General features: G+C 47.1%; 1 protein-coding gene across 2 annotated transcripts in view; it reads right to left on the bottom strand.

Moving 5' to 3' along the window:
- Window positions 1-493: 493 nt before the first annotated feature.
- Window positions 494-25,340, bottom strand: part of SDHA (succinate dehydrogenase complex flavoprotein subunit A) — a 30,953-nt gene continuing 6,106 nt past the window's right edge. For both annotated transcript variants that reach the window (XM_054487754.2, XM_054487752.2), the window contains 13 exons: window positions 25,137-25,298; window positions 24,093-24,236; window positions 23,608-23,772; window positions 21,302-21,450; window positions 18,950-19,074; window positions 16,297-16,465; window positions 14,604-14,799; window positions 13,342-13,513; window positions 9,396-9,514; window positions 5,454-5,565; window positions 5,090-5,220; window positions 3,112-3,225; window positions 494-840 (listed from right to left, as the gene is read on the bottom strand). In XM_054487754.2, coding sequence (XP_054343729.1) covers window positions 754-840; window positions 3,112-3,225; window positions 5,090-5,220; window positions 5,454-5,565; window positions 9,396-9,514; window positions 13,342-13,513; window positions 14,604-14,799; window positions 16,297-16,465; window positions 18,950-19,074; window positions 21,302-21,450; window positions 23,608-23,772; window positions 24,093-24,236; window positions 25,137-25,298 — 1,845 coding nt within the window. In that variant the 3' untranslated portion in view covers window positions 494-753. The remainder of the gene's footprint in view (window positions 841-3,111; window positions 3,226-5,089; window positions 5,221-5,453; window positions 5,566-9,395; window positions 9,515-13,341; window positions 13,514-14,603; window positions 14,800-16,296; window positions 16,466-18,949; window positions 19,075-21,301; window positions 21,451-23,607; window positions 23,773-24,092; window positions 24,237-25,136; window positions 25,299-25,340) is intronic.

The raw sequence follows: 25,340 nt of genomic DNA, 5'->3' as shown, positions 1-25,340 counted from the left end.
GAGGAACTGTTAGTTTTCTCCATTTGTTCTCAGGCACCAACATTAATTTGAACTTAGAAATAAACTACAAGGCCAGGCATGGTGGTTCACACCTATAATTCCAGCACTTCGGGAGGCCAAGGAGGGAGGATCACTTGAGCCCAGGAGTTTGAGACCAGCCTAGGCAAGACAGTGAGACCCTGTCCCTACAATTACAAAATAAATGAGCTGGGCGTGGTGGTGCACACCTGTAGCCCCAACTACTCAGAAGGCTGAGTCAGGAAGATCACCTGAGCTGCCCAGGAGTTTGAGGCTGCAGTGAGCTGAGATTGTACCACTGCACCGATCCTGTCTCAAAAAAAAAAAAAAGAAAAAGAAAAAAGAAACTGCAACAAAACATCTGGATTTTGATGTAACAGAATACAAAGATTATTACATTTGATTTTTAGGTCAACAAATATGACTAAAGTCACAACAGTAAAATATTTTAAATGGATTTGGAAATAAAAGAAAGTTTGTTCATTTATATTTTATTTAAGAGCTGCGCCCAATTTTATCATCTCACAAGAATGAAGCAAGGGACAAAGGTAAGTGCCACACTCCCTGGCCACTGGGTTCCTGGCAAGCTCCCAGCCTGGGTGCCAATCTCCCTTCAATGTACTCCTCCTTCCCCGGAGTGCAGAAGCGTATGAAGACAGTTATGACACGGACACATGCATGAGCTATTATACATAATTACAAAAGCTGATTCTGTCATCACCGCATCTTGTCTCATCAGTAGGAGCGAATGGCTGGGGGGACGGTGGCACAGTCAGCCTCGTTCAAAGTTTTGTCGATTACGGGTCTATATTCCAGGGTGACCTTGAAAAGAAGTCAGTGGTAAGTTAAGCACAAAAATGTACAAAAAGCCATCTCTTGTGTTCCTTTTGAAAAATTTTAACTATAAAAGTAGATTTACGGCATGGGAACTTAAAGGTATTTGCTGCAGTATTTTCCAATAACAAATTCAAAAATGATCTACATGCGCAACAGGGGACTGTAAATGACGGCAGATCCACAGAGTGGAACAGAGCAAAGAAAATGACACTGTACCAGATTCTCAGTGCTTTATAAAAATTCTCCCGTCATGAGAAGTGGTAGAACCCTTGTCTATACCAAGACACTTAATGTTTAAACTATCTACTTCCAGTTTTTCTACTTCAAAGTAAATATTTATATAGGTTGAACACCCCTAATCCAAAAATCTGAAATTCTCCAAAATCTGAAACTTTCTGAGCACCAGCAAGACATTCAAAAGAAATGTGCTATGGAGTCAGATCTTCTGATTAGGGATGCTCAGACAGTAAGTATAATGCAAATATTCCAAAGTCTGAACAAGCCTGAAATCCAAAACACTTCTGGTCCCAAGGATTTCAGAGAAGGAATACTCAAGCTGTGTATTAAATATGCACACACAGGAAAAGGTAGGCACATATACAAAGAAATTTCAACCATAATGGGTCGTCTCTGGTTAGTGAGCTCTTATTTCAATCTCTTTGTACTTTCTAAAATGAGTATGTATTTCTTGAAAAATCACTAAAACTGGCTGGGGGTATTGGTTCATGCCTGTTGGGGAGGCCAAGACAGGTGGATCACTTGAGCTCAGGAGTTCAAGACTAGCCTGGGCAATGTGGAGAAACCCCATCTCTACAAAACACATAAAAATTAGCCAGGCATGGTGGCATGTGCCCGGGAGGCTGAGGTGGGAGGATCACCTGAGCCCAGGGGAGGTTGAGGCTGCAGTGAGACGAGATCGAGCCACCACATTTCAGCCTGGGCAGCAGAGATGAGACTCTATCTCAGAAAAACAAAAACAAAACAAAAAACCCGAACCCGGAAACATTAAAAACAGACTAGTGCTAAGCAAGTGAAGTGTGATTTCTATACACTCTCAGGAAATGGCCTTCATGATAAATCCTAAAAATGATGTACTGCCTGAATCACAGACACACTAGATGATAGTGAGAGTCCAAAGGTAACTTCCACAGACACAGCTAAGTGATTATACGACTCTTACAAGCTATGAAAAGTTTAAGGGTAAAAGCTTTCTATCTTCATTATTTCTGAATCTTAATGCCCAGCGGAAATGCCACACGGGTGAATTGTGCTTGTGTGGAACAACCTGCAACCCTCCTACCATACCCTCGGCTGGCTGTTCCCAGGATGCTGTGCTTGTGTGGAACAAGGTTGTGACCCCCCTACCACACCCTCGGCTGGCTGTTCCCAGGACGCTGCTCACCATGTGTGGAACACGGCTGCGACCCCCTACCACACCCTCAGCTGGCTGTTCCCAGGACGCTGCTCACCATGTGTGGAACACGGCTGCGACCCCCTACCACACCCTCAGCTGGCTGTTCCCAGGACGCTGTGCTTGTGTGGAACAAGGCTACAACCCCCTACCACACCCTCGGCTAGCTGTTCCCAGGACGCTGTGCTTGTGTGGAACAAGGCTACAACCCCCTACCACACCCTCAGCTGGCTGTTCCCAGGACGCTGTGCTTGTGTGGAACAAGGCTGTGACCCCCTACCACACTCTCGGCTGGCTGTTCCCAGGATGTGGCTCACCCCCAACCCCACCTCCATATCTGCCCTTCTCTGCTTGCTCAGTGCCCAGGGGATGCTAAGGGCTGCACCACATCCCCTCAGCTCCCCTGCAGATGCTTCCAGTTGGCCCAGCCCATGGGAGGAGAGGGGAGGGGTCTCTTCTGGGCTCCCTTGGCTTGGGACTGGTTTCTGGTAATGGCTGTGTGTCCCCACCCCACAGATGCTGACTTTATCGCTAGGTCCACAATCATCTCCTCCCCTGCCACCAGGCCTTGGACACTTGCTCCTGCCCAGTGACTTCCATCTGGCCCACACCATGGAGCAACCCTTCCTTAAGGCTCCTCTGAACCACCTGCAGGCACTGGATTCTGTTTCCAGTCCAAAGCCTGACTGCTGTCAGAGTGCCTTTTTCAGTGGTGCCTCAAATCTGTCAGGAGCTGATTTAAATCTGGCCTGCTCCTCCCGGTTCACCATCAGCAAGGCCAACCCGCAGACCTGGGCGGGGCCGTGTGGGTGCTGGGCTGTGGTGAGAACAAGCTCCACACTGACCTTCCCAGTGCTGACGTCCACATAGGACAGGGTGTGCTTCCTCCAGTGCTCCTCAAAGGGCTTCTTCTGTTGCCCCTGGATGGGCTTGGAGTAATCGTACTCATCAATCCGCACCTGAGGCCGGAAACACCATCACATTTCTTATTACTCAAACAGAGCAATACAGAAAAAACACAGCAAACATTAAAATGATCCAAGAGACAGATGCCCTAGAACTCATTCCATTTCCACTTCAGCCCAGGAGGTTGGCACCATTAACACGTTCAGAACCCACGGAGGCCACATGGCTGGCCAGGGGTGTGCAGCCAGCAGTGAGTCCAGAGTAATCCATGTCCGCATGTTCCCTTAGACATCCTTTATGTACCTAAGAGTTTATCATATACTTTGTCTTTTTGCTCCATGTGCTGGGAGACCACCTCAATCTTTTCTTTCAGCCTGTTTTTATTAAAAAAAAATCTTTTTTTTGAGACAGGGTCTCGCTATGTCACCTGAGCTGGAGTGCAGTGATGTGATCACAGCTCGCCGGAGCCTTGACTTCCCAGGCTCAATCAATCCTCCTGCCTCAGCCTCCTGCGCATACCACCACGCTTGGCTCATTTTTTATGTTTTTGTAGAGACACGTTTCGCCATGTTGCCCAGGCTGGTCTAGAACTCTGGGGCTCAAGTGATCTGCCTGCCTCAGCCTCCCAAATGCTGGGATTACAGGTGTAAGGCACTGCACCTGGCTTCTATTCTAATTAAAACTCACTGTGACCAACTAAATTTATGCACTGGCCAGACACAGTGGCTCATGCCTGTAATCCTAGCACTTTGGGAGGCCGAAGTGGGTGGTTCACTTGAGGTCAGGAGTTCGACACCAGCCTGGCCAACATGGTGAAACCCCGTCTCTACTGAAAATACAAAATTAGGCATGGTGGCATGTGTCTGTAATCCCAGCTGCTTGGGAGGCTGAGGCAGGAGAATCACTTGAACCCGGCAGGCAGAGGTTGCAGTGAGCTGAGATCGCGCCACTGCACTCCAGCCTGGGGGACAGTGAGACTCCATCTCAAAAAAATAAAAATAAAAATAATAAATTTACTATTATTCTGTATTCTGGCAAACGGATTCACATGCTTTGCAGGAAACTCTTAATATGTACAAGGAGACAAGAGCAAGTTCTGAGCAGTGATCACAGCCATCAGCATATTCTAGTGGAGGGTAAATCAGTAAAATTTCATGGTGAATAAAAATGATTTTCCCATTCACCATGTTCAGCTGACTGGAAAGGCTGCCACCAGCCGCCTACACACGGTCCTGAACCAGCCTGTGTGCCTGCCTTGTGAAGCCTTTGTCCTTTTGCTGATGTGGTTTATCTTGAACTTGCATTTGCACCCCAAGCTTCCCTTTCTGTCGTTTTTTGCTATCATATGTGAAAAACTCTTACCTGGCAGAATCCAACACGTGTGCTCTGCACAAAAATCAGTTCATCTGAAGAACAAGTGACCACAGGGCAGGCTCTATAATACCTTTTCCAAACCACAGGACAGGTCTGAAACGGTGGCTTACTCATTATTTAATAAACTCGCATTTCCTCCATAGGGCAGGTCTGAAACGGTGACTTACTCGTTAATAAACTGGCATTTCCTCCACAGGGCAGGTTTGAAACGGTGGCTTACTCGTTATTTAATAAACTGGCATTTATTTCCTGGTCATGCCACTCTGGCTGCACTTCTAACCGTGGCCTTCTAACAGCAAAGCACGTTGGCTTGGAGATGCCACTGCTGGCATCAGTGGACGCTGACCCAAAGCAAGGAAAAGGTCACAGTGATCCAGAAGATGGCGAGAACCCAGGGATCGAAGTTACCAGGGGGAAAAGGGCATTTTTTGGATTTACTTTTGGGGAAACGAAATAAAATGCAGAGAAAATGCATGGGTGTGGTTGAGTCCCACCAGGTGGCAGGAAAAGGCAGGTGCAGGTGGGCGTGGTGAGAAGGCCCACCTTGTAGTCTTCCCTGGCGTGCGCACCCCGTGACTCCTTCCGCGCCTCTGCTCCATAGATGGTCTGCAGTGCACACAGCATCAGGTTCTGCAGCTCCAGGGTCTCCACCAGGTCCGTGTTCCAGACCATTCCTGGGGACACAAAAAGTTCCATCAGGGGCAGGCGGGACCCAGTCACATGGGCCCTCCGAGCTGCCAGCCTGGGCCTGCTAGTCCATGGAATCACTGGTTGTGGCTTAATAGCTGTGGGCCAGGACCCATCCAGACAGCAAGCACGGAACTAAGTCAGCACTGACGGTACAGACACCAGCCCACCCTGCAGAAGGCAGGCGCAACAGTGTGCACAGAGCCCACTGTCTGCTCACCCCGGTCGAACGTCTTCAGGTGCTTTAGGTCTCCATAGAGCTTGCTGATTTTCCCACAACCTTCCTGCAACACGCTTCCCACACGGAACACGGCAGCATGATTTTGCATTGACTGTGGCACAAAATATTATTTGTAAACTTTTAATCCATAGAAGCCGCCATACCAAGAACTGCTTAACTTTTAGACCTGTTGTTTTGCATTTCATTTAAAAGTTACATAAATTAAACAGAAAAATTAGGAAATTCAGACTGTGAGTTTATTACTCCAAACTTAAAAATGAAGTTTTGACTAAAGCTTCTGAATAAATAAATGTTTCTATTACATACACATCTTAGACTCACACACATCCTTTCCAGCAGGATACAGCCTGGGTCCAGGACTCTGAGCAGACTGCCTGTGAGGCACCATGTTCCATACGGCTCCACGGCCAACCAGGCAGCGCTGCCTCCCCACACCCCTGGCGGGACTCCTGACACGGGGTCTGGTGGTGAACGTGACACAAGCCAGCAGCCCTGTGGTGATACACACTAGGAGGAGCTGAGCAGAGCCCTGGTGATGGTGGTGTTGGAGCGGAAGGTCTTCAAGGAGAGGGAGGGGCATGGGTGGCTGCGGCCCTTGGCCCATCTAGCTACTGTCTTCTGCCTATCTTGTAGAAGCTCCTTGTACACTGAGTTCCTTCATAGTTTTACTGTGGTGAGAAACGTGCTATGCAGTGGACCTGAAGTTTACTGTAGGTATGCTGGGAACTGGGCGTCAGCTTTTGCTTCCTGTGGGACAGACAGGCACCACCTCCGTGATCCCTCCTCCTCCTTGCTTCTCCCTCTAACTGTGCCTTGCTCCACTGACCCTAATTGTCTCTTCCTCTACCTATGCACCTTCGTGGTTTAATTTGGACATTTCATCTGATTTTCCTTAGACTCATACATAATCGTAACACTGTAATGCACATCAACCTAATGGTTTCTCAGGAAGAACAAATGAAAAACATTGCATCTCAGAATCTAGTATTACATTCTTTCATGTCCATTAGCAGCCACATGTTTTCATATTCTTTTTTTCGTATTTCTGGTTACATTATTTCAGGGCATTTTCAATTTTTTTTTGAAATGTGAATGAGATATTTACTGATGTCTGAGCAGATTACTGCTGGCACATTGTAAAGCTACTGATTTTTAGATACAAATCTCTTGTCCAGACACCTTACTACATTCTTGTTTTGTTTCTGTTAGTTTTTCAGTTTATTCCCTGGGAATTTTTTGGAAATTCTATCTGTAAGTAACGGCAATTGTATCTATTCCTTTTCAGTATTTACTGCTGAGACCAGCTCAGGTGTGAAGACCCTAAGACAGCAGTGCTAGAGGAATTAAAGACACACACACAGAAATATAGCGTGTGGAGGGGGAAATCAGGGATCTCACGGCCTTCAGAGCTGAGAGCCTCGAACAGAGATTTACCCATGTATTTATTGAGAGCAAGCCAGTCAAAAGATTTACTAAAAGTATTCCTTAGGGGAAACAGGATGGACTCTGGCCAGTTATCTGCAGAAGGAGCATGTCCTTAAGGCACAGATTGCTCACGCTACTGTTTGTGGTTTAAGAACGCCTTAAGCGGTTTTCCGCCCTGGGTGGGCCAGGTGTTCCTTACCCTCATTCCCGTAAACCGACAACCTTCCAGTGCGGGCCTCATGGCCATCACGAGCATGTCACAGTGCTGCAGAGATTCTGTTTATGGCCAGCTTTGGGCCACATTTGGGGGCCTGTTCCCAAAAATTTACCTCATTTCTTTTTTGCTTCTTACTATTAATAGCCAGAGTCAGCAGAAAAATCCCTTCCCCAACGAAACCCATTTCCACGAGCACAGGAAGCTCTGTTTGTTCAGTGCCGACTCCAGCATCTCACGGAGCCCGGGATACGGCAGGCACCACGACGCACCTTGTTTGGTGGTTAATGCTTCTAGTATTCTCACTTCAAGCTATCTCATGGATTTGCCATTTCTGTATCTGAAGGCGCGTTCCCATTCTCTAATGCACTGGTTCCTTCTTTCCCAGCTGCCCTCCAACCCTACAAAAGCACTGCAGGGCATCACTCAGCCTTCCGTGCCTTAGTCACGCTGTTCTTCTCACGGATCCACAAAGCACTGCAGGGCATCACTCAGCCTTCCGTGCCTTAGTCACGCTGTTCTTCTCACCGATCCACAAAGCACCCCAGGGCATCACTCAGCCTTCCGTGCCTTAGTCACGCTGTTCTTCTCACCGTTCCACAAAGCACTGCAGGGCATCACTCAGCCTTCCGTGCCTTAGTCACGCTGTTCTTCTCACCGATCCACAAAGCACTGCAGGGCATCACTCAGCCTTCCGTGCCTTAGTCACGCTGTTCTTCTCACCATTCCACAAAGCACTGCAGGGCATCACTCAGCCTTCCGTGCCTTAGTCACGCTGTTCTTCTCACCGTTCCACAAAGCACTGCAGGGCATCACTCAGCCTTCCGTGCCTTAGTCACGCTGTTCTTCTCACCGTTCCACAAAGCACTGCAGGGCATCACTCAGCCTTCTGTGCCTTAGTCACGCTGTTCTTCTCACCGTTCCACAAAGCCTCCCTCAAGCCCAGCCTCACCTGAAGACTGAAGGGCACAGGCCTCTGAAGATGTCAGCAGGCAACCTGTTCTCCTATGAGTAACACCAAATAGGTGTTAGACACCTATTTCAGAATGGGACTAAAGCAATGGATTTCATTTTAGAAAATACACAGAAATTCTTGCAAATAGTAGGCAAGAGATCTCATTCATGGACAAGAATCCTTGTTATTAGAGGAATTCAGTTTCTTAGACTGACTATGTATCAGGTTCTCCACAGCCCCCTGTGGCTAATGGCTGCCATACTGGACGGCACTCAACATTTCCATCATCACAGACGGTCCTACTGGACCAACTCCCAGCAGCACAGGCCGCACAGATCAGTTTCCACCTGCCACCCACTCTCCCTCTCTTCCGAGTATATTTAGGGCCAGCAACAGGCCCAGCTTAAAGACATTTCCAAGCTGCTGGAAGCCAGGCATGATGACATGATCAGTATCTGGGCCTGAGATGTAAGCACCAGTGTTGTGTTGAACTCCAGGAAACCCGCTAAGAGAAAGCGGCCCTGCTGGGGACTGAGCTTCTCCGGTGGTCCTGCAGCTCCCTCTCCTCCACGCTGTGACTCATCCATGACAGGCAGCGACGGTCAGGGCACGGAGGTCACGCCCAAGCACACACGAGTGAACCACGGAAGGCTGTCCTGGATGCTAAGCAGTCACGAATTCTGCCCTAGCCTGCTGACCTTCTACGTGGAAAATGAGTGCACTTCTGTGTAGTTCAGGCCTCCTGGTCTCTTTCACATTCTTGATATGGTGAGGAGTACGTCCTACCGCTGTTTAGCTCCAGATACTGGTGCAGCCTCGTGTATTTATCGCAGCACTAGTCACAACAGCAAAGTCATGGAATCAACCTAAGAGCCCATCAACGGACGACCAGATGAAGAAAATGTGGTACATATATACCATGAAACACTACTCAGCCATAAAAAAAGAATACAACCATGTCTTCTGCAGCTACACAGATGGAACAGGAGGTCACTATCCTAAGTGAAGTGACTCAGAAGGTCAAGTGTCACACGTTCTCACTTGGAAGTGGGAGCTGAACGGTGAGTACACATGGACACACGGAGCGCACTAACAGAGACTGGGGGCTCCAAAAAGCGGGAGGGGTGGGGATGAGCAATTACCTGCTGGGTACAACATACACGACTTGGGTGATGGGTACATGAAAAGCCGAGACTCCACCACCTCACAGTACATCCACACAAAACTGCACCTGCATCCCCCTAGATCTATTTTTAAAAAAACAAAACCAGTGCAGGACCAGGTATGCAGCCAGCCTGCTCACTCCAGAGCAAGTCCAGGCTCTCACCTTCTGCATGCTGAGTCGCAGTTCCGATGTTCTTATGCTTCCATCAGCAAATCTCAATTTGTCAAGATTCATGACAGATTCTTCCCCAGCGTTTGGTTTAATTGGAGGGACTTTATCTCCTAAAACAAAAAAAAGCTAGAATTTAACTTTTGAAAACCGTCTTAAAAAACCAAATGGATTTAGAATGACACATAAATATGTAGCACAGCCGCTCAAGGAGCTTGGAAACTGGGTAAGTCTCCTGAGCTAACACACTGCCAGCCCACCCTACATCTGAGGCCATCTGTTGAGTTGGGGCCAATTTTAAAGAACATAAAGGCAAAATTGTTGGCACACAGTAGATATCCATTAAGTGATCTTAGAGTGAATAAACTAGAAATCATCTCTAAAATTAAAAAATTAAATGCAGGCCGGGTGCGGTGGCTCACGCCTGTAATCCCAGCACTTTACGAGGCCAAGGTAGGTGGATCACTTGAGGTCAGGAATTCAAGAGCAGCCTGGCCAACGTGGCAAAACCTCGTTTCTACTAAAAACACAAAAATTATCTGGGTATGGTGGCACGCGCCTATAATCCCAGCTACTTGGGAGGCTGAGGCACGAGAACTGCTTGAACCCGAAAGGTGGAGGTTGCAGTGAGCCGAGATTGCACCACTGCACTCCGGCCTGGGCAACAGAGCGAGACCCTGTCTTAAAAAAAAAAAAATTAAATTATACAAATTTATATACATTAAGTGTATATAAATGTCACTCCACTAAGGGAAAAAAGAGACATCTTCCCGATGGTGGTCCCAAGGGGCCGGCCACCCTACTGTCCTTCACATCAGCGGGGGGAAGGTGGCTGCTGTGTGCTTGAAAGTCACCTGTTGATTTGGACTCTTATGTGCTCTCACCTATACTTCAAAATTAGCAATTTTTTTTTTTTGAGATGTAATTTTGCTCTGTAGCCCAGGCTGGAGTGCAGTCAGTGGCACCATCTCAGCTCACTGCAACCTCCACCTCCTGGTTCAAGCAATCCTCCTGCCTCAGCCTCCAGAGTAGCTGGGACTACAGGAATATGCCACCATACCTGGCTAATTTTTGTATTTTCAGTAGAGATGGGTTTCACCATGTTGGCCAGGCTGGTCTCGAACTCCTGACCTCAGGTGAGCCACCTGCCTTGGCTTCCCAAAGTGCTGGGATCACATGTGTGAGCCACTGCACACAGCCAAGATTTGCAACTCTTGTATTTCCAAGATGTCTTGAAAAAAGTTTTTAAGTTTTTTTTTTTATAATATTATATATATTTTCTTCAACAGGTAATACATGCAGGAGGTATGAAATGTAGGAGTCAAACAGGCCCCGCCCCGCCCACCACCTCTCCACGGGACCAGGCTATGGGTCTCTTGAGGGTCTGCTCAAATGCTTCTAGGCTTGCTGGTGTTTCTTTTCCTTTGGATAATAATGCTTTAAAAATTGATCATTCAGTAAAATTGACTTTTTTCTTTCGGTGGACAGTTCTACAATTTATTTTTTCTTTTTTTTGAGACAGTGTCTCCTCCCTCTCTTGCCCAGGCTGGAGTACAGTGGTGTGATCTCGGCTCACTGCAACCTCCGCCTTCCAGGCTCCAACAATCCTCCCACCTTAGCCTCCCAAGTAGCTGGGACTACACAGGTGTGAGCCACCATGCCCAGCTAATTTTTGTATTTTTGGTAGAGACGCGGTTTCACCACGTTGCCCAAGCTGGTCTCGAACTGCTGAGCTCAAGCAATCTGCCTACCTCAGCCTCCCAAAGTGGTGGGATTATAGGCGTGAGCCACCGCACCCAACCTCAGTTCTACCAATTTTAACACATGTATAGGTGCATGTAACCACTTCGGGAGGCTGAGACAGGAGGATCACTTGAGGTCAGGAGTTCAAGCCCATCCTGGGCAACACAGGGAGACCCTGTCCCTACAAAACATTTTTAAAAATTAGCCAGGTGTGGTGGCGTGCACCTGATCATACCACTGCACTCCAGCTTGGGCGACAGAGGGAGACTATCTCTTAAAAAAAAAAAAACATATATATATAGATATATATATATCTATATAAAAATATATATATATATAAATACATATATATATATGTATTTTTTTTGTCGGGGGGGTTGGGGGAGAAGTAGTGATGCTACAAGCATTTTTTCTTTCCTTTTCATTTTTGAAAATTAAAGCATAAAGATACAGTAAAATAAACTCATCATGTTTAGTGTAGGGTTTTTCAAATTTTGACACACACAGAGTTGTGTCTGTAAGTATCACCACATTCAGGAAACAGCCTCTGGCAACCACCAATCCCTTTTCTTCCCTAGATGTGCCTTTTCCAAAATGTCGTATCAACAGAACCACAGGTGTGCAGCCTTTTGAGTCTGACTCCACAGCATTCTGCCTGAGATGCTGCATGCGTGAGCAGTTTCTCAGATGTAAAGTATAGGGTATTCTTACAAAATGTTCTTTTTTGCATTTTCAAAGAAAGAGCAGCTCAAAATTTCTACATTGCTCTGAGAGAAATGGTATCAGTCCTTACTGCTACAAACTGCAGGGCTATGCAGTGAGACAAGCACTACCTGTGGCATCAGGAATGATGGACCTGAACTCCACCTTCGCCGATGATCAGCAATGGCTTGGGCTAAGACGCCAGGTTTGCGTGTGCTGGCCTCCGGAGCTGTGGTCAGATCCACAGAGACAGAGTGTCTGAAGTAAGCTACCCTTTGAATACTATCTGTACCTTTCTAACTACAGATATAAAAGGGCACATGTTTATAAGTTACGGCAGTGCTTGTTTTTATTTCATTTGAGTCCATACAAAAAGCAAAAAGCACCTGTTGTATAAAAACAGCAGAAATGATGCTAAACAGTTAACACCAGAGAAAGGTAATGGGAAGAACACGGGCCTGGGGTCCCACCATCCTTGCCACACAAACACCCACCAGTGCCTCATCCACCTCACACTGTTCTGAGCACACGAGGCTGGATAACCACTGTGAAGATCTCTGGAGGTGGGAGTGATGCTAACTGTCCTGTTCTTAGTGCACATAAGACTCACACTCCCACACACGGCATTTCTTTTCCTGCACATTATTTGATGCTACCATGAAAAGAAAACCAGCAAGTGAAATCCAATCTGTCCGTAGAGGGTGGGAATCCTGTTCATTGTAAGTCATCCCTTCTCCTCTAATAGAGGTTAGTTGTACTTTGTTTCTAGAATGGCCTAAATTATTTTTCTAAGTACCAAGAAGTTACATATTCATTCATGCCAACTATTTAAAATATTTCATTGCAAATAAGTGATTTCTATCAGGCAAGTAATACGTAATGATTCTCCTAAAAATAACAACTTCCTAATAGTGCTTTTTCTAAGCAGAACATAATGACTGCAAAATAATTTTTTAAAAAAACATAACCCCAAAAATGTCACCTTAACTGTTAAGATCCCCAACCAGCCTCTATCTAGTCCCAACATTACCACTATATAATTTCTGGATTTCTCAGTTTAATCACTTCTAGGGGGAAAAACCCAGACTACCTCTATATGATCACTAAGCAGATTTCCAGTAACAAGTCAAGGCTTTGTAACCCAGCTGGGTGCAGTGGCTCATGCCTTTAATCCCAATACTTTGGGAAGCTGAGGCAGAAGGACTGTTTGAGTCTAGGAGTTCAAGACCAGCCTGGGCAATATTGTGAGACCCTGTCTCTACAAAATAAATTTTTTAAAAATTAGCCAGGTGTGGTGGTGCACATCTGTAGTCCCAGCTACTTGGGACTCTGAAGGTTGAGGTGTTGAGGACTGCTTGAGCCTGGGAGGTTGCAGCTGCTATGACTGTGCCACTGCACTCCAGCCTGGGCTGATCCTTTCTCCAAAAAAAAGAAAAAAAACTTTGTAACTTCCTGCGCCTTCTCAAATAGTGTGGCTCCTGAAGAAAACACTTACCAGGTCTGCATGACTCTTCAATGCTCAGGGCACATGCCCGACCAAAGACAACCAGGTCCAAGAGCGAGTTTGCCCCGAGGCGGTTGGCACCATGTACCGAGGCACAGGCGGCCTCCCCACAGGCGTACAGGCCGGGCACAATCTGATCCTGGCCATTCACGTGCCTCAGGACCTGTGGAAAGGAAGATTTCAGGTGAAATGTCAAGGTGCCCATGCCTCCATAAGTCCACCTCCCTCAACAGGGTGTCTGTGCTGCAGGTCAGAGAAAGAGAGGGAAGTAGGCCAGGCGTGGTGGCTCACACCTGTAATCCTAGCACTTTGGGAGGCTGAGGTGGGTGGATCACCTGAGTTCAGGGATTCAAGACCTGTCTGGCTAACACAGTGAAAGCCCATCTCTATTAAAAATACAAAAATTAGCGGGGCATGATAGCGGGTGCCTGTAATCCCAGCTACTAGGGAGGCTGAGGTGGAAAAATCACTTGAACCTGGGAGGCGGAGGTTGCAGTGAGCCGAGATTGTGCCACTGCTCTCCAGCCGAAGCAACACAGTGAGACTGCAACTCCAAGAAAAAAAAGAGAGGGAAGTAAATACCGTATCTAAGAGGGAAGTAAGGACCATAGCTACTCTTCTTCAGAGGGAAGCTTCCGAAGGTATCCCCTAGTTTCCCCTCTGCCCCTGAGCACCTGCTGTTATAAGCAGGTCAGAGGACCTCCAATGTCAGCATCTGCGACTGTCCCCCGTGTCCCATGTTCCCGGGGCCCTCACCACCTGTGCTCTGGCTCAGACCCAGGAGCACGGCAGGTGGAGGAAGATCAGCAGGGGAGACTGATGTTCCAGACTCTTCTACCCCGTTCACCTCTTCGTCTACGCAGGGAAAGCAACAGCTTCCACCCACCTCGCCCAACAAGGAGCCTAAGTGACTGACAAGCTCTGTGTGAACCGCAAACCACTCAAAGGAATGAATTATAAAGATCCCTCGATGTACAAGATCATTAGAAATAACACAGGATCATATAGGAAAGTAACTACAAAATGGAAAAAGCTGCAAATGATGTATCTCTGACAATTTACTAAGGAGGAATAAATTATCAAGCCCCCTCCATCCTCCAGTAATAGAAATTTAAAGTGCGATCTAGAAAACAACACAGTACTTTCTTGAAGGAAACATGTCTTTTCCTGTAAGATCTAAAGAGACAACTGCGAGGTGGGCCCCGTCGTCCCAGCCTTCTTTCCAGCTGTGGGAGAGGAGTCAGCACCATCACCTGCCCCTTGTAGTTGGTGGGAATACCGCCCATGTTATAATGCACGGTGGGGAGGACAGGGATCGGCTCCTTCGTGACATCCACGCCAGCGAAGATCATGGCTGTCTCTGAAATGCCAGGCAGGCGTGTGGCCAGCTGCTCTGGAGGTAGGTGGTGCAGCTGCAGGTAGACATGATCTTTCTCAGGGCCACAGCCTCTGGTAAGACAGAACACCATCACATAAGGCAGAGAACGGCAATGGCAGGAGACCTGAGAATACATCATCTTGGAAGTGTGTGAGTTTCAACATGTTTTGAAACTGAAGAAAATTTCCCCTCATGTATGGTCACCCTCTCATCAAATCTTTTCTAAGCATCTACTGTGTGCCAGGGACAATCCTAGGTGCTGGGACACAGCTGAGAACCAGAACAAAAACTCTACCCTCACTAAACTCACACTTGTCTCAGGGATCACAGCCTGCTGCGGCTGTCCTTGGTAAGTGCATTAGAAAGGCCTCTATGCCAAATACAGTCGTCCCTGCGTATCCGTGGCAGGTTGGGTCCAGGAACCCCACGGATACCAAAATCCGTGGATGCTCAAGTCCCTAATATAAAATGGGAGAGTATTTGCATATAACCTATGCACATCCTCCTCTATACTTTAAATCATCCTCATTTACAGTTTTACATTTAAGTTTTACAGCAACTCCAGGATTACTCATAGTACCTAATACAATGTAAATGTTACGTAAATAGCTGTTACACTGTATTGTTAAGGGAACAATGACAAGGAAAATAAGTCTGCATATTTGTAAGGATGCAATTTTATTTTCAATACATAGTTGGTTGAAACCACACATGTGGAACCGATGGGTACGGAGGGCTACCATATTCCAAAAAACCATTTGACTTCTCTGTTTTTTTTTTTTTTTTTTTTTTTTTTGAGACGAAGTCTTGCTCTGTCGCCCAGGCTGGAGTGCAGTGGTGTGATCTCAGCTCACTGCAAGCTCCGCCTCCCAGGTTCACACTACTCTCCTGCCTCAGCCTCCCGAGTAGCTGGGACTACAGGCGCCCGCCACCATGCCCGGCTAATTTTTTGTATTTTTAGTAGAGACAGGGTTTCACCGTGTTAGCCAGGATGGTCTCAATCTCCTGACCTCCTGATCCGCCTGCTTCAGCCTTCCAAAGTGCTGGGATTACAGGTGTGAGCCACTGCGCCCTGCCTGACTTCTGTTTTTTTAAATATAAAAATGTAAAACCTCTAAAGGCCATACCAGCAGATATTTAGCAAGTGTCATTACATTAAAGAATAGGGTGAGGCAATGAAAGAGCTGTAAATTGTTTTGCTGAAAGCCAAATAACCCACACACTTTGAAAGCTGCTGAAAAACATCTGTGGGTATCAGACACAACACCCAAGGCTCACGTGCCGACTTCAGGTTGGGTGTGTGTCTCTCTCTCCCATACTCCGTCACATACTCACACACACTAAGAGAAACTCTGTTCCACAGATTTGAGAAAGAAACTGGCTAAAATTTTCAAAATGTAGGTCTTTAGAAAAATATCACAGACTAACAGACGCCTGCCCGCAGCTGAGAGAGGTGGCTGTACACGTGTGCCTGCACACGAAGGTGAGGGCGAGCAGTGCTGAAACTCACAGAAGCAATCCCGGCCCGTGTTCCCGCTCAGACAGTGCTGGTGGTAAATCACACGCACCTTCCTTCTCGGATCTCCAGAGTCATCGAACGAGACACCACATCTCTAGACGCCAGGTCCTTCGCGACGGGGGCGTATCGCTCCATAAACCTTTCACCTTGACTGTTAATGAGAATGCCTCCCTCTCCACGACATCCTTCCGTAATGAGACAACCAGCACCATATATGCCTGCAAAAAAACCACACATATTTATCACCTAACAATTGCTAGGTTTCTATTTCAAATGCATTATTTTTTTCAAGATTTTTTGTGGGGGAAAGAGGAAAAAGATATGCAGAAGGCATTATATGCAAAACTGCACAGAAAGACAGTTAACATACAGTAGTAGAAAGTCTGGATAACAAAAAGCACTGACAAGGCTGACAGCTGCAGCAGAGGCTGGGGCAGAGCGGCGTCCCCAGCGAGGAGAAAGGCCAGCCCACAGACCTCTGGCCAATACTCTGATTACAGCCCAGTGTACACTGGATGCCTCAAATTTTGTTTTAATTTTTGAACATTCTTTTGTACTATGATACTGTGGTGACTAGTTAAGAATACTAGCTTGGAGAATTCATATCTAAATTATCCAAACAGTGGCAAGGACAGTAATAATGATTATTTTAGATAACATTTACACTGCACTTGCTATGGGCAGTTCTAGCTGCTTTCCCCATATTAACTCGTTTAAGTCTTACAACAACTCTGGGTAGTACGACCCCCTTTCTCAGTGACAAGCAAATTAACGCTTGGTAACATCCAGTCATGCAGCTGAGGACAGAGCTCAAACCCAAACTTGGGCAGTCCGGCGGTCTGTGCTCCAAACAGCGGCTCTGTGACTCCTCAGTGCGATGAGAAACAGGGCATGCCAAGCTTTCGAATTTTAACAAAGGAGATCAAAAACCCTAAACTAAATGTATTTCAAAAGCTACAATTTTTATTAGTATACAAAAAGGGCAATCTTGCTTTTAAAAAAAGAATGTGATTCTTGCCTGTCTTTTGATTTTCTAAGTTTCAATGCTCTTTTTTCTGTGGTTACTTCTCACATATTGAAGACAAAGCACGAGAAGTGGAGCTCTAAGCAAATTACAGAGGGAATTCAGGGGCTCAGTGACATTTTATTGATTAAAAACAGTAATAAAAAATACAACAGGCCAGGTGCAGTGGCTCATGGCTATAATCCCAGGACCCTGAGGGGCCGAGGCAGGAGGATCGCCTAAGCCCTGGAGTCTGAGACCAGCCTGGGCAAAATGGTGACATCCCGTCTCTACCAAAAACGAAAAAACCTTCAAAAATTATCTGGGCATGGTAACACATGCCCGTAGTCCCAGCTGTTTGGCAGGCTGAGGCGGAAGGATCGTTTGAGCCTGGGAGACAAAAGCTGCAGTGAGTCAAGATTGCTCCACTGCACTCCAGCCTGGGCAACAGAGCAAGACCCTGTCTCCAAACAAATTTAAAAAAAAAAACCTACAACAAATTCATTTCTTATTTTCATCCCTTCCAAGGAGCAGAAAGCTGACACTGACAGAGAAAGAGAAGACACAGGTCTGGTTCTTTGGCACCACTTCAGGGGTCTCCATCATCCACACGTCAGAAAAGCAACCCAGGAAAGTCCAGGACGAGTCACCTCAAACAAGAGGCAGATGTGTGTGTGTCTCTCTCTGACTCATTTTGAAGAACTTCCCCCAAACTCAAGACTTTAACTGTCATTTCTGTGTTAATGTCTCCGAATTGCACATTTGTAACCTCAACCGTCAGACATCCCCAAGACGAGTTCATCTTCCCCACGACAAGCTCCCTCAGTGGTCATGTGGGCTGAGCCCAGTGCCCAATGTCACATGGGGTTCTGTCACGGCTGCGTCCTAACTTTGCATCCCATTATCACGGAAGCTCCATGTTCTCCTACAAAGCTGAAGTCTGCCTGTGCTGCTTCTCGGTTCCATGGCATTCTCCCAGCTCTCAGAATGCTGACTCAGTAAACCCTGATGGAGACCCTACCATGTGCTGGGCATAGAGCACCACAGCTAATGAGAAGACCTGCCTGCCTGAGGAGCTGACGACCTCGTTGCAAAGAGGGACACTGAACAATTCCTGCTTTACTTTTTTTTTTTTTGAGACGGAGTCTTACTCTATTGCCCAGGCTGGAGTGCAGTGGCGCGATCTCAGCTCACTGCAACCTCTGCCTCCCAGGTTCAAGCATTCCTCCCACCTCAGCCTCCCAAGTACCTGGGATTACAGGTACATACTACCACACCCAGATGATTTTTGTATTTTTAGTAGAGATGAGGTGTCACCATGTTGGTCAGGCTGGTCTCGAACTTCTGACCTCAGGTGATCCTCCTGCCTTGGCCTCCTGAAGTGCTGGGATTACAGGCGTGAGCCACCGTGCTCGGCCTCAATCCCTGCTTTACTGCTGGCTTAAGCATCACCAAGGCAGGGTTTAGTGATCTTGAGAAATGCATAAGACGGTGGCCCAAACTGCCTTAGGGAAAGGGGAGTGTGGGAAAAGAAAGTCTCCTTAAGGAAATGACATTGAAGTTAGGACCTGAGAGCTGAGGCAGCTGATCTTCAAAACCATGTTATTACATAAAACTATGGAAGAGCAATGAGTAGGCATCACATGCTTACAAGACACACACGAGCCAAACGCCTGCCGGGCAAGGCGTCCTGCCCTACCTGTGGGGTGGAACTGAACAAACTCTAGGTCCTGGCAAGGGAGGCCTGCCCTGGTGATCATGGCCGTGCCATCGCCAGTGCTGGTGTGGGCAGACGTGCAGCTGAAGTAGGTGCGCCCGTAGCCTCTGGAAACGACAGAGAGCAGTGACTGCACACAGCGGCCCACGTCCGGACCTCCTGTCTGCTGAGATCACAAAATCGACACGGCAGCCCCCAGCACCGTCTTCTCAGTGCTGTATGCACTCAACCCCCTACTCACGCACACCCCACACACATCACTGGGGGCCACGCCAGTGGTGCTGCCACCCTTCGCAGGTAGGATAGAAGCCTGGGATCAGAGAAAGGACTTCCATTTGTATTTTATTTTATTTATTTATTTTGAGATAGGATCTAACTCTGTTGCCCAAGCTGGAGTACAGTGGTGCGATCTCGGCTCAGAGCAACCTCCGGCTCCCCAGGTTTAAGTGATTCTTCCGCCTCAGCCTCCCGAGTAGCTGGGATTACCGTGTGCACCACCATGCCCAGTTAATTTTTGTATTTTTAGTAGAGATGGGGTTTCGCCATGTTGGCCAGGCTGGTCTCGAACTCCTGACCTCAACTGATCCTCCCACTTCGGCCTCCCAAAGTGCTGGGATTACAGGCATGAGCCACTGCGCACCTGGCCCTATTTGTATTTTAGCTTTGTGCTGTTCAAAAGGTTTCCCCAATAAGCATATATTACTTTTATAATGGAAATTTTAAAATTTTTATGGATTTTTTCTCCCCCAGATTTACTGAGGTATGATTGACGAATTAAAACAAAAACAAAACAAAACCGTATATATTTAAGGTGTACAGCGTGATGATTTCATATGTTTTGTGAAATGATGACACAAGTTAATACACATCTATCACCTCATACAATTATCCTTTTTTTGGAGATACAGACACCTAAGGTCTACTATCTTCGCAAATTTCAAGTTATAATATTAACGATAGCCACCGTGCTGTATAATATTAACTCTAGCCACCATGTTGTATATTAGACCTTCAGAACTTCATCTTGTAACGGGAAGTTACACCTTTAATCAGCATCGCCACAGTCTGCATTCCCCCAGCCCCTGGCAACCACTGTCCTACTCTGTTTCAATGAGTTGTGACTGTTTTAGATCCACATATGAGTGACATGCAGTATCTGTCTTTTTGTGCCTGGCTTGTTTCGCTTAACATAATGACTTTGGGTTCATCCACATTGTCACACATGACAGGATTTCCTTTGTTTTCATAGCTGAATAATATTCAGTTGTGTATACACACATTGTCACTAAACACCAACACATATTTAGGCTGTTTCCATATCTCGGGTATTGTGAATAATGCTGCAATGAACGTGGGGTCCAGGTGTCTCTTTGAGCTCTGATTTCATGCCCTTTGGATATACACCCAGAAATGTGGTTGCTGGAGCACATGGTAGTCCTGTGAATTTTGAGGAACCTCCAGAGTTTTCTGTAATAGTTGTACTAATTTACGTTCCCACCAACAGCACACAGGGTTCCCTTTTCTCCACATCCTCACCAACACTTGCTGTCTTTTGTCCTCTTGGTAACAGTCATTCTAACTGGAGTGAGATGAGATGATATTCATTGGGGTTTTAATTTGCATTTCTCTGGTGCTTAGTGACGTTGAGCATTTTTTCATACATCAATTGGCCATTTGTATGTCTTCTCTAGAAAAATATCTATTCAAGTTCTTTGCCCATTTTTAGTAGGGTTGTTTTTTAGTAGGGTTTAGTAGGTTGTTTTTAGTAGGGTTTTTTTTTTTTGCTATTTTAGATAGTAAGATATTATTACACACATGGTTTGGAAAATATTTTTTCCCAACTTGTAGTTGTGCTGATTTTTACTTTGGCTGTACTGACACTTTTTAACTTTTAAAATGGTTAAAGTAACTGACAGTGTATAAAATTAAAGTTACTTATTTTCATTATGTGGAGAAGAAGGACTTATCCACCCCAGGAATCAGTATCAACACAGAACCCACTAAAACAAGAGAGATTTTGCCACAAAAACCCCATGTGACCCTTTGGGCCGCAGTTTCCTCACCTAAAATCGGGACAGGTAAGCTGTGAACCTGATGGCAGCCACTACCGACTACTGAGGGCCATGCTTTCTCACCCCGAAGCAGGTGCTGCTGTCCTCACCCTTTACAGGTGAGGAATCACGGCTGGGAAAGGCCATCACCCTCACACGGTTATATCAAGGCCTGTGACTGAACGGTTATTCTACAATACCTCTATTTTCATTAAAATAAAGAAACTCTAAATGAAATTTATTCATTTTTATAAATGAAATAAAGTAGAAATGAGATTCCTACCCTGTGGCAACAACAGTGTTCTTTGCTCTTATGCGATGGATGGAGCCGTCCTCTATGCACAGTGCGATGACACCACGGCACTCCCCATTCTCCATCAGGAGATCCAAGGCAAAATACTCCACAAAATAGCTGGTATCATATCGCAGAGACTAAAAGAAAGAAAAAAAAGGGCAAGAAATGTTAAGCCAACCTTTAAGGTTTTAACGTGGTATCTGCTCATGTGAACAGGTGAAATAACTTGATCCAAATGGACCAGGTGAATCCAAGGAGATCAGCAACAGTGTCAGTGACACTGTTGGAGCCCAAGAGGCATTCCACGCTGAGCAGTACAAACAAGGCAGGTGTGCTAGAGAACGCAGCAGCAACAGCTCCTATTTTGGTGACCCATTTCCTATTTCTACGCAACCCAAAGAGGCACTCCACACTGTCTGGTGGCCACGTGCAGCTCCGCTCAGTTTGGTGCCAGAGTGAGGTCCACAGACCACGCAGTCACAGCCCAGATGGGAGCTGCTGGCAACATATAACCACTTAATTAATTAATCAAAACGTTCAGCTCTTCAGCTACACCAGCCACACTAGCAACAGCCCCATGTGGCTGGCAGCTACCAAAGCGGACGGTTGCAGACGAGCCGATTCCGGCGCCACAGAAAGGTAGGCACCGGATAGCGCTGCCCACCTGGACCTGCTGTTCCCTCAGCCAGCGCAAGTAGCTCTCTTAAGCCTGGGCCAGCTCCCCACATGACAGCTCCTGCTCCGGACGGAGCCGCTGTCTCCTCCCACCACACACTTGTCGATGCACTCAGCCACAGAGAAGTCACTGGTGTTCTAACAACCTGCAAATTAACAATCCGTCCCCATTCATCAAACAACAAAGTTCAGAATATTGATTACTCTGAATCAATACTGTTCAAAATATTATTTGGCCATGCCAAAGTTGACCCCGATTACCCAGTAACTATTGTCACCTCAAGTCTTTGTTCAGTGTTAACAGTTAATATTAAAACATTATCCATGGCCGGGTGCGGTGGCTCACGCCTGCAATCCCAGCACTTTGGGAGGCCAAGGCGGGTGGACTGCCTGAGCTCAGTTCGGGACCAGCCTGGGCAACATGGGAAACCCTGTCTCTACTAAAATACAAAAAATTAGCCAGGCATGGCAGCGTGTGCCTGTAGTCCCAGCTACTCGGGAGGCTGAGGCAGGAGACTCACTTGAATCCGGGAGGTGGAGGTTGCAGTGAGCCGAGATCGCACTACTGCACTCCAGCCTGGGTGACAAAGTGAGACTCCGTCTCAAAAACAAAACAAAACAAAACAAACAAACAAAACCAATCCATTCAGGAACTCAGAGGTGGTAAAAGAGACTTAAAATACTTGTTCTTTTTCGTTTTTTTTTTTTTTCTTTTTTTTTGAGATGGAGTCTCGTTCTGTCGCCCAGGCTGGAGTGCAGGGGCGCGATCTCGGCTCACTGCAAGCTCCGCCTCCTGGGTTCACGCCATTCTCCTGCCTCAGCAGTTCTCCTGCCTCAGCCTCCCAAGCAGCTGGGACTACAGGTGCCTGCCACCATGCCTGGCTAATTTTTTTGTATTTTTAGTAGAGACGGGGTTTCACAGTGTTAGGCAAGATGGCCTCGAACTCCTGATCTTGTGATCTGCCCACCTCGGCCTCGCAAAGTGCTGGGATTACAGGCGTGAGCCACCACGCCTGGCCTGTTCTTTTTCTTTTTTTGAGACAGGGTCTCCTGTTGCCCAGGCTGGAGTGCAGTGGTACGAACATGGCTCACTGTAGCCTCAACCTCCTGGTCTCAAGTGATCCAGGAGCCTCAGCCTCCTGAGTAACTGGGATTACAGGCATCTACCACCATGCCCAGCTAATTTTTAAACTTTTTGTAGAGACAGGGTCTCGCTATGTTGTCCAGGCTGGTCTCAAACTTCTGGTCTCAAGTGATCCTCCTGCCTTGGCCTCCTAAAATGTTGGGATTACAGACCTGAGCCACTGTGCCTGGCCTGCTTGCTCTGTTCTTGTATGTTGAGTGTCACATATCCCAAGTTAAAACCTAGTATATAAGATTATCAATTCAACTTTCCAAAATAGATACAAGAAGTCACACATTGCCTTAGGGGCAGCTCCTCAAGGCACATGTCTGGTCTTGTCACATCAACAGTCGCTGCATGTGTCCCACACCGCTGTTCTCTGTTGCTTTTTACGCAATCTCTGGCTGACTCACTGGGCACGCTAACCCATTCCCCGCTGTCACCATAAGCCCCAGCACTACGTGTCCTGTCTCAGGTGGACCGGAGGTGGCCTTACCCTTCCATATAAGGTGTGCAATAGTGAGTGGCCAGTCCGATCAGCCACACAGCAGCACCGATGGGCCTGCCCGCCCTTTCCAAACTTGAGGCTCTGTCCACCAAATGCACGCTGATAAATCTTCCCATCTTCAGTTCTGCTAAACGGCATGCCATAATTTTCTAGCTGTGAAAGATAAAAACAAACAAAAACCTTATTACCTTAAAGGAGTCAAGATATTCACAGCTAATCTACACTAAACAACTTTAATACAAATCTGCAAACCCAAAGTAACCTATTTTACGAAAATGTCAACATTTCATCAAATAGAAGTTTTCTTGTTACATATAATGCATAGTTCATGATGGAAAAAGAGTCTTCTTGTGAGCTTTGCTCATCACCATTCTTTCAGCTGCCACATCCGCCTCAATTGCTTACATTTTTTTCTAAGACTCTTTTGTACTAGAAACAGACCACGAGAGCACCCAGAGCCTCCCGCCCATCACCTCGACCACGGCAGCAGGGGCCTGCTCCGTCATGTAGTGGATGGCATCCTGGTCCCCCAGCCAGTCGGAGCCCTTCACGGTGTCGTAGAAATGCCACCTCCAGTTGTCCTCCTCCATGTTCCCCAGAGCAGCATTGATTCCTCCCTGGAAACACCAACCACTCCTTACAAGCCACAAACAGGAGCCCCAACTTTGTCTTCCAGGCCCAAATCCACCCACTGGGGGATTCAGAGAAAGCCAACTACTCACGCGGTGACTCCCAGTGAGGGCGGACCTCAGCAGAGGAGCAGCAAGACCTGACAGATTCCAGATCGCAACCCCTCCCTGACTCGCCCAGTGATTCCATCCCTTAGCCTCAGTCTCCTCATCTGTGTGGTGGAGACACAGGGAACTCCAGGAAGGGCTGACTGGAGCAGTGAGTGAAAGGCTACCTGTAATATGCTTATAACCTAACCTATCTGGCACAGAAAAGGTACTCAACAAATCTTTCCAGATAATTTTATTAACAAATCTTCCCAATGGCATTTACAGGCATGTGTTAAAGACTAGAAGTGCTTCCTGCCAAGTAATAAACTCCATACTCAGAGTCGCACTCCCCTGTACCCCTGCTTCCTTTGGCTGTGTGTGCCCACCGCCGTCTTACCCCTCAGAGAGTCCCAGAAGACAGCAGCACAGGGACAAATGAAACCCTTGCCCTTTTCTTCCCCAACCTAAATTCTGATTCCTCCTCTTTAGGTGATCTCCTTTTCTTAAGGTGTTGGGGCGGCGGGGGTGGGTGGGGAGGGCAGTAGGCGAGATGGTCAGAGAAAACCCAAGTGTGACTGGAGTCTGAATTAGGAGTGACAACAAGGCTCCCACCGTTCAAAGTCTTCAGGGAAGAGGCTCCAGGGAGAGACCCCTGAGAGGGTGAGCTGAGTGAGCAAGGCACAGCAAGAGGCCATATGGCTGGAGCACGGGGAGGAGGAGGAGGCTGCCCAGGTAGAAAGTGTGAGGCTGTGCAGGACCTGCACGGACTCGGAGCACAGTGGGGCACCTTTCTCTTACCTGCGCTGCAACAGTGTGTGACCTGGTAGGAAACAGCTTGGTAACACATGCTGTATTAAACCCTGCCTCGGAAAGGCCAAATGCAGCTCGCAAGCCTGCCCCTCCAGCGCCTACCACCACTGCATCAAATTCATGATCCACTACTGGATACTGAGCAGAAATCTGGAAAAGAAAAATGCACCTGTCAATCACATGTCCCACCAT

Source organism: Pongo pygmaeus, chromosome 4 (genome assembly GCF_028885625.2).
Source record: "Pongo pygmaeus isolate AG05252 chromosome 4, NHGRI_mPonPyg2-v2.0_pri, whole genome shotgun sequence".
Lineage (NCBI taxonomy): Eukaryota > Metazoa > Chordata > Mammalia > Primates > Hominidae > Pongo > Pongo pygmaeus.
The sequence above is the reverse complement of the archived record's forward strand: the minus strand, read 5'-3'. Positions and strand labels throughout refer to the sequence as shown.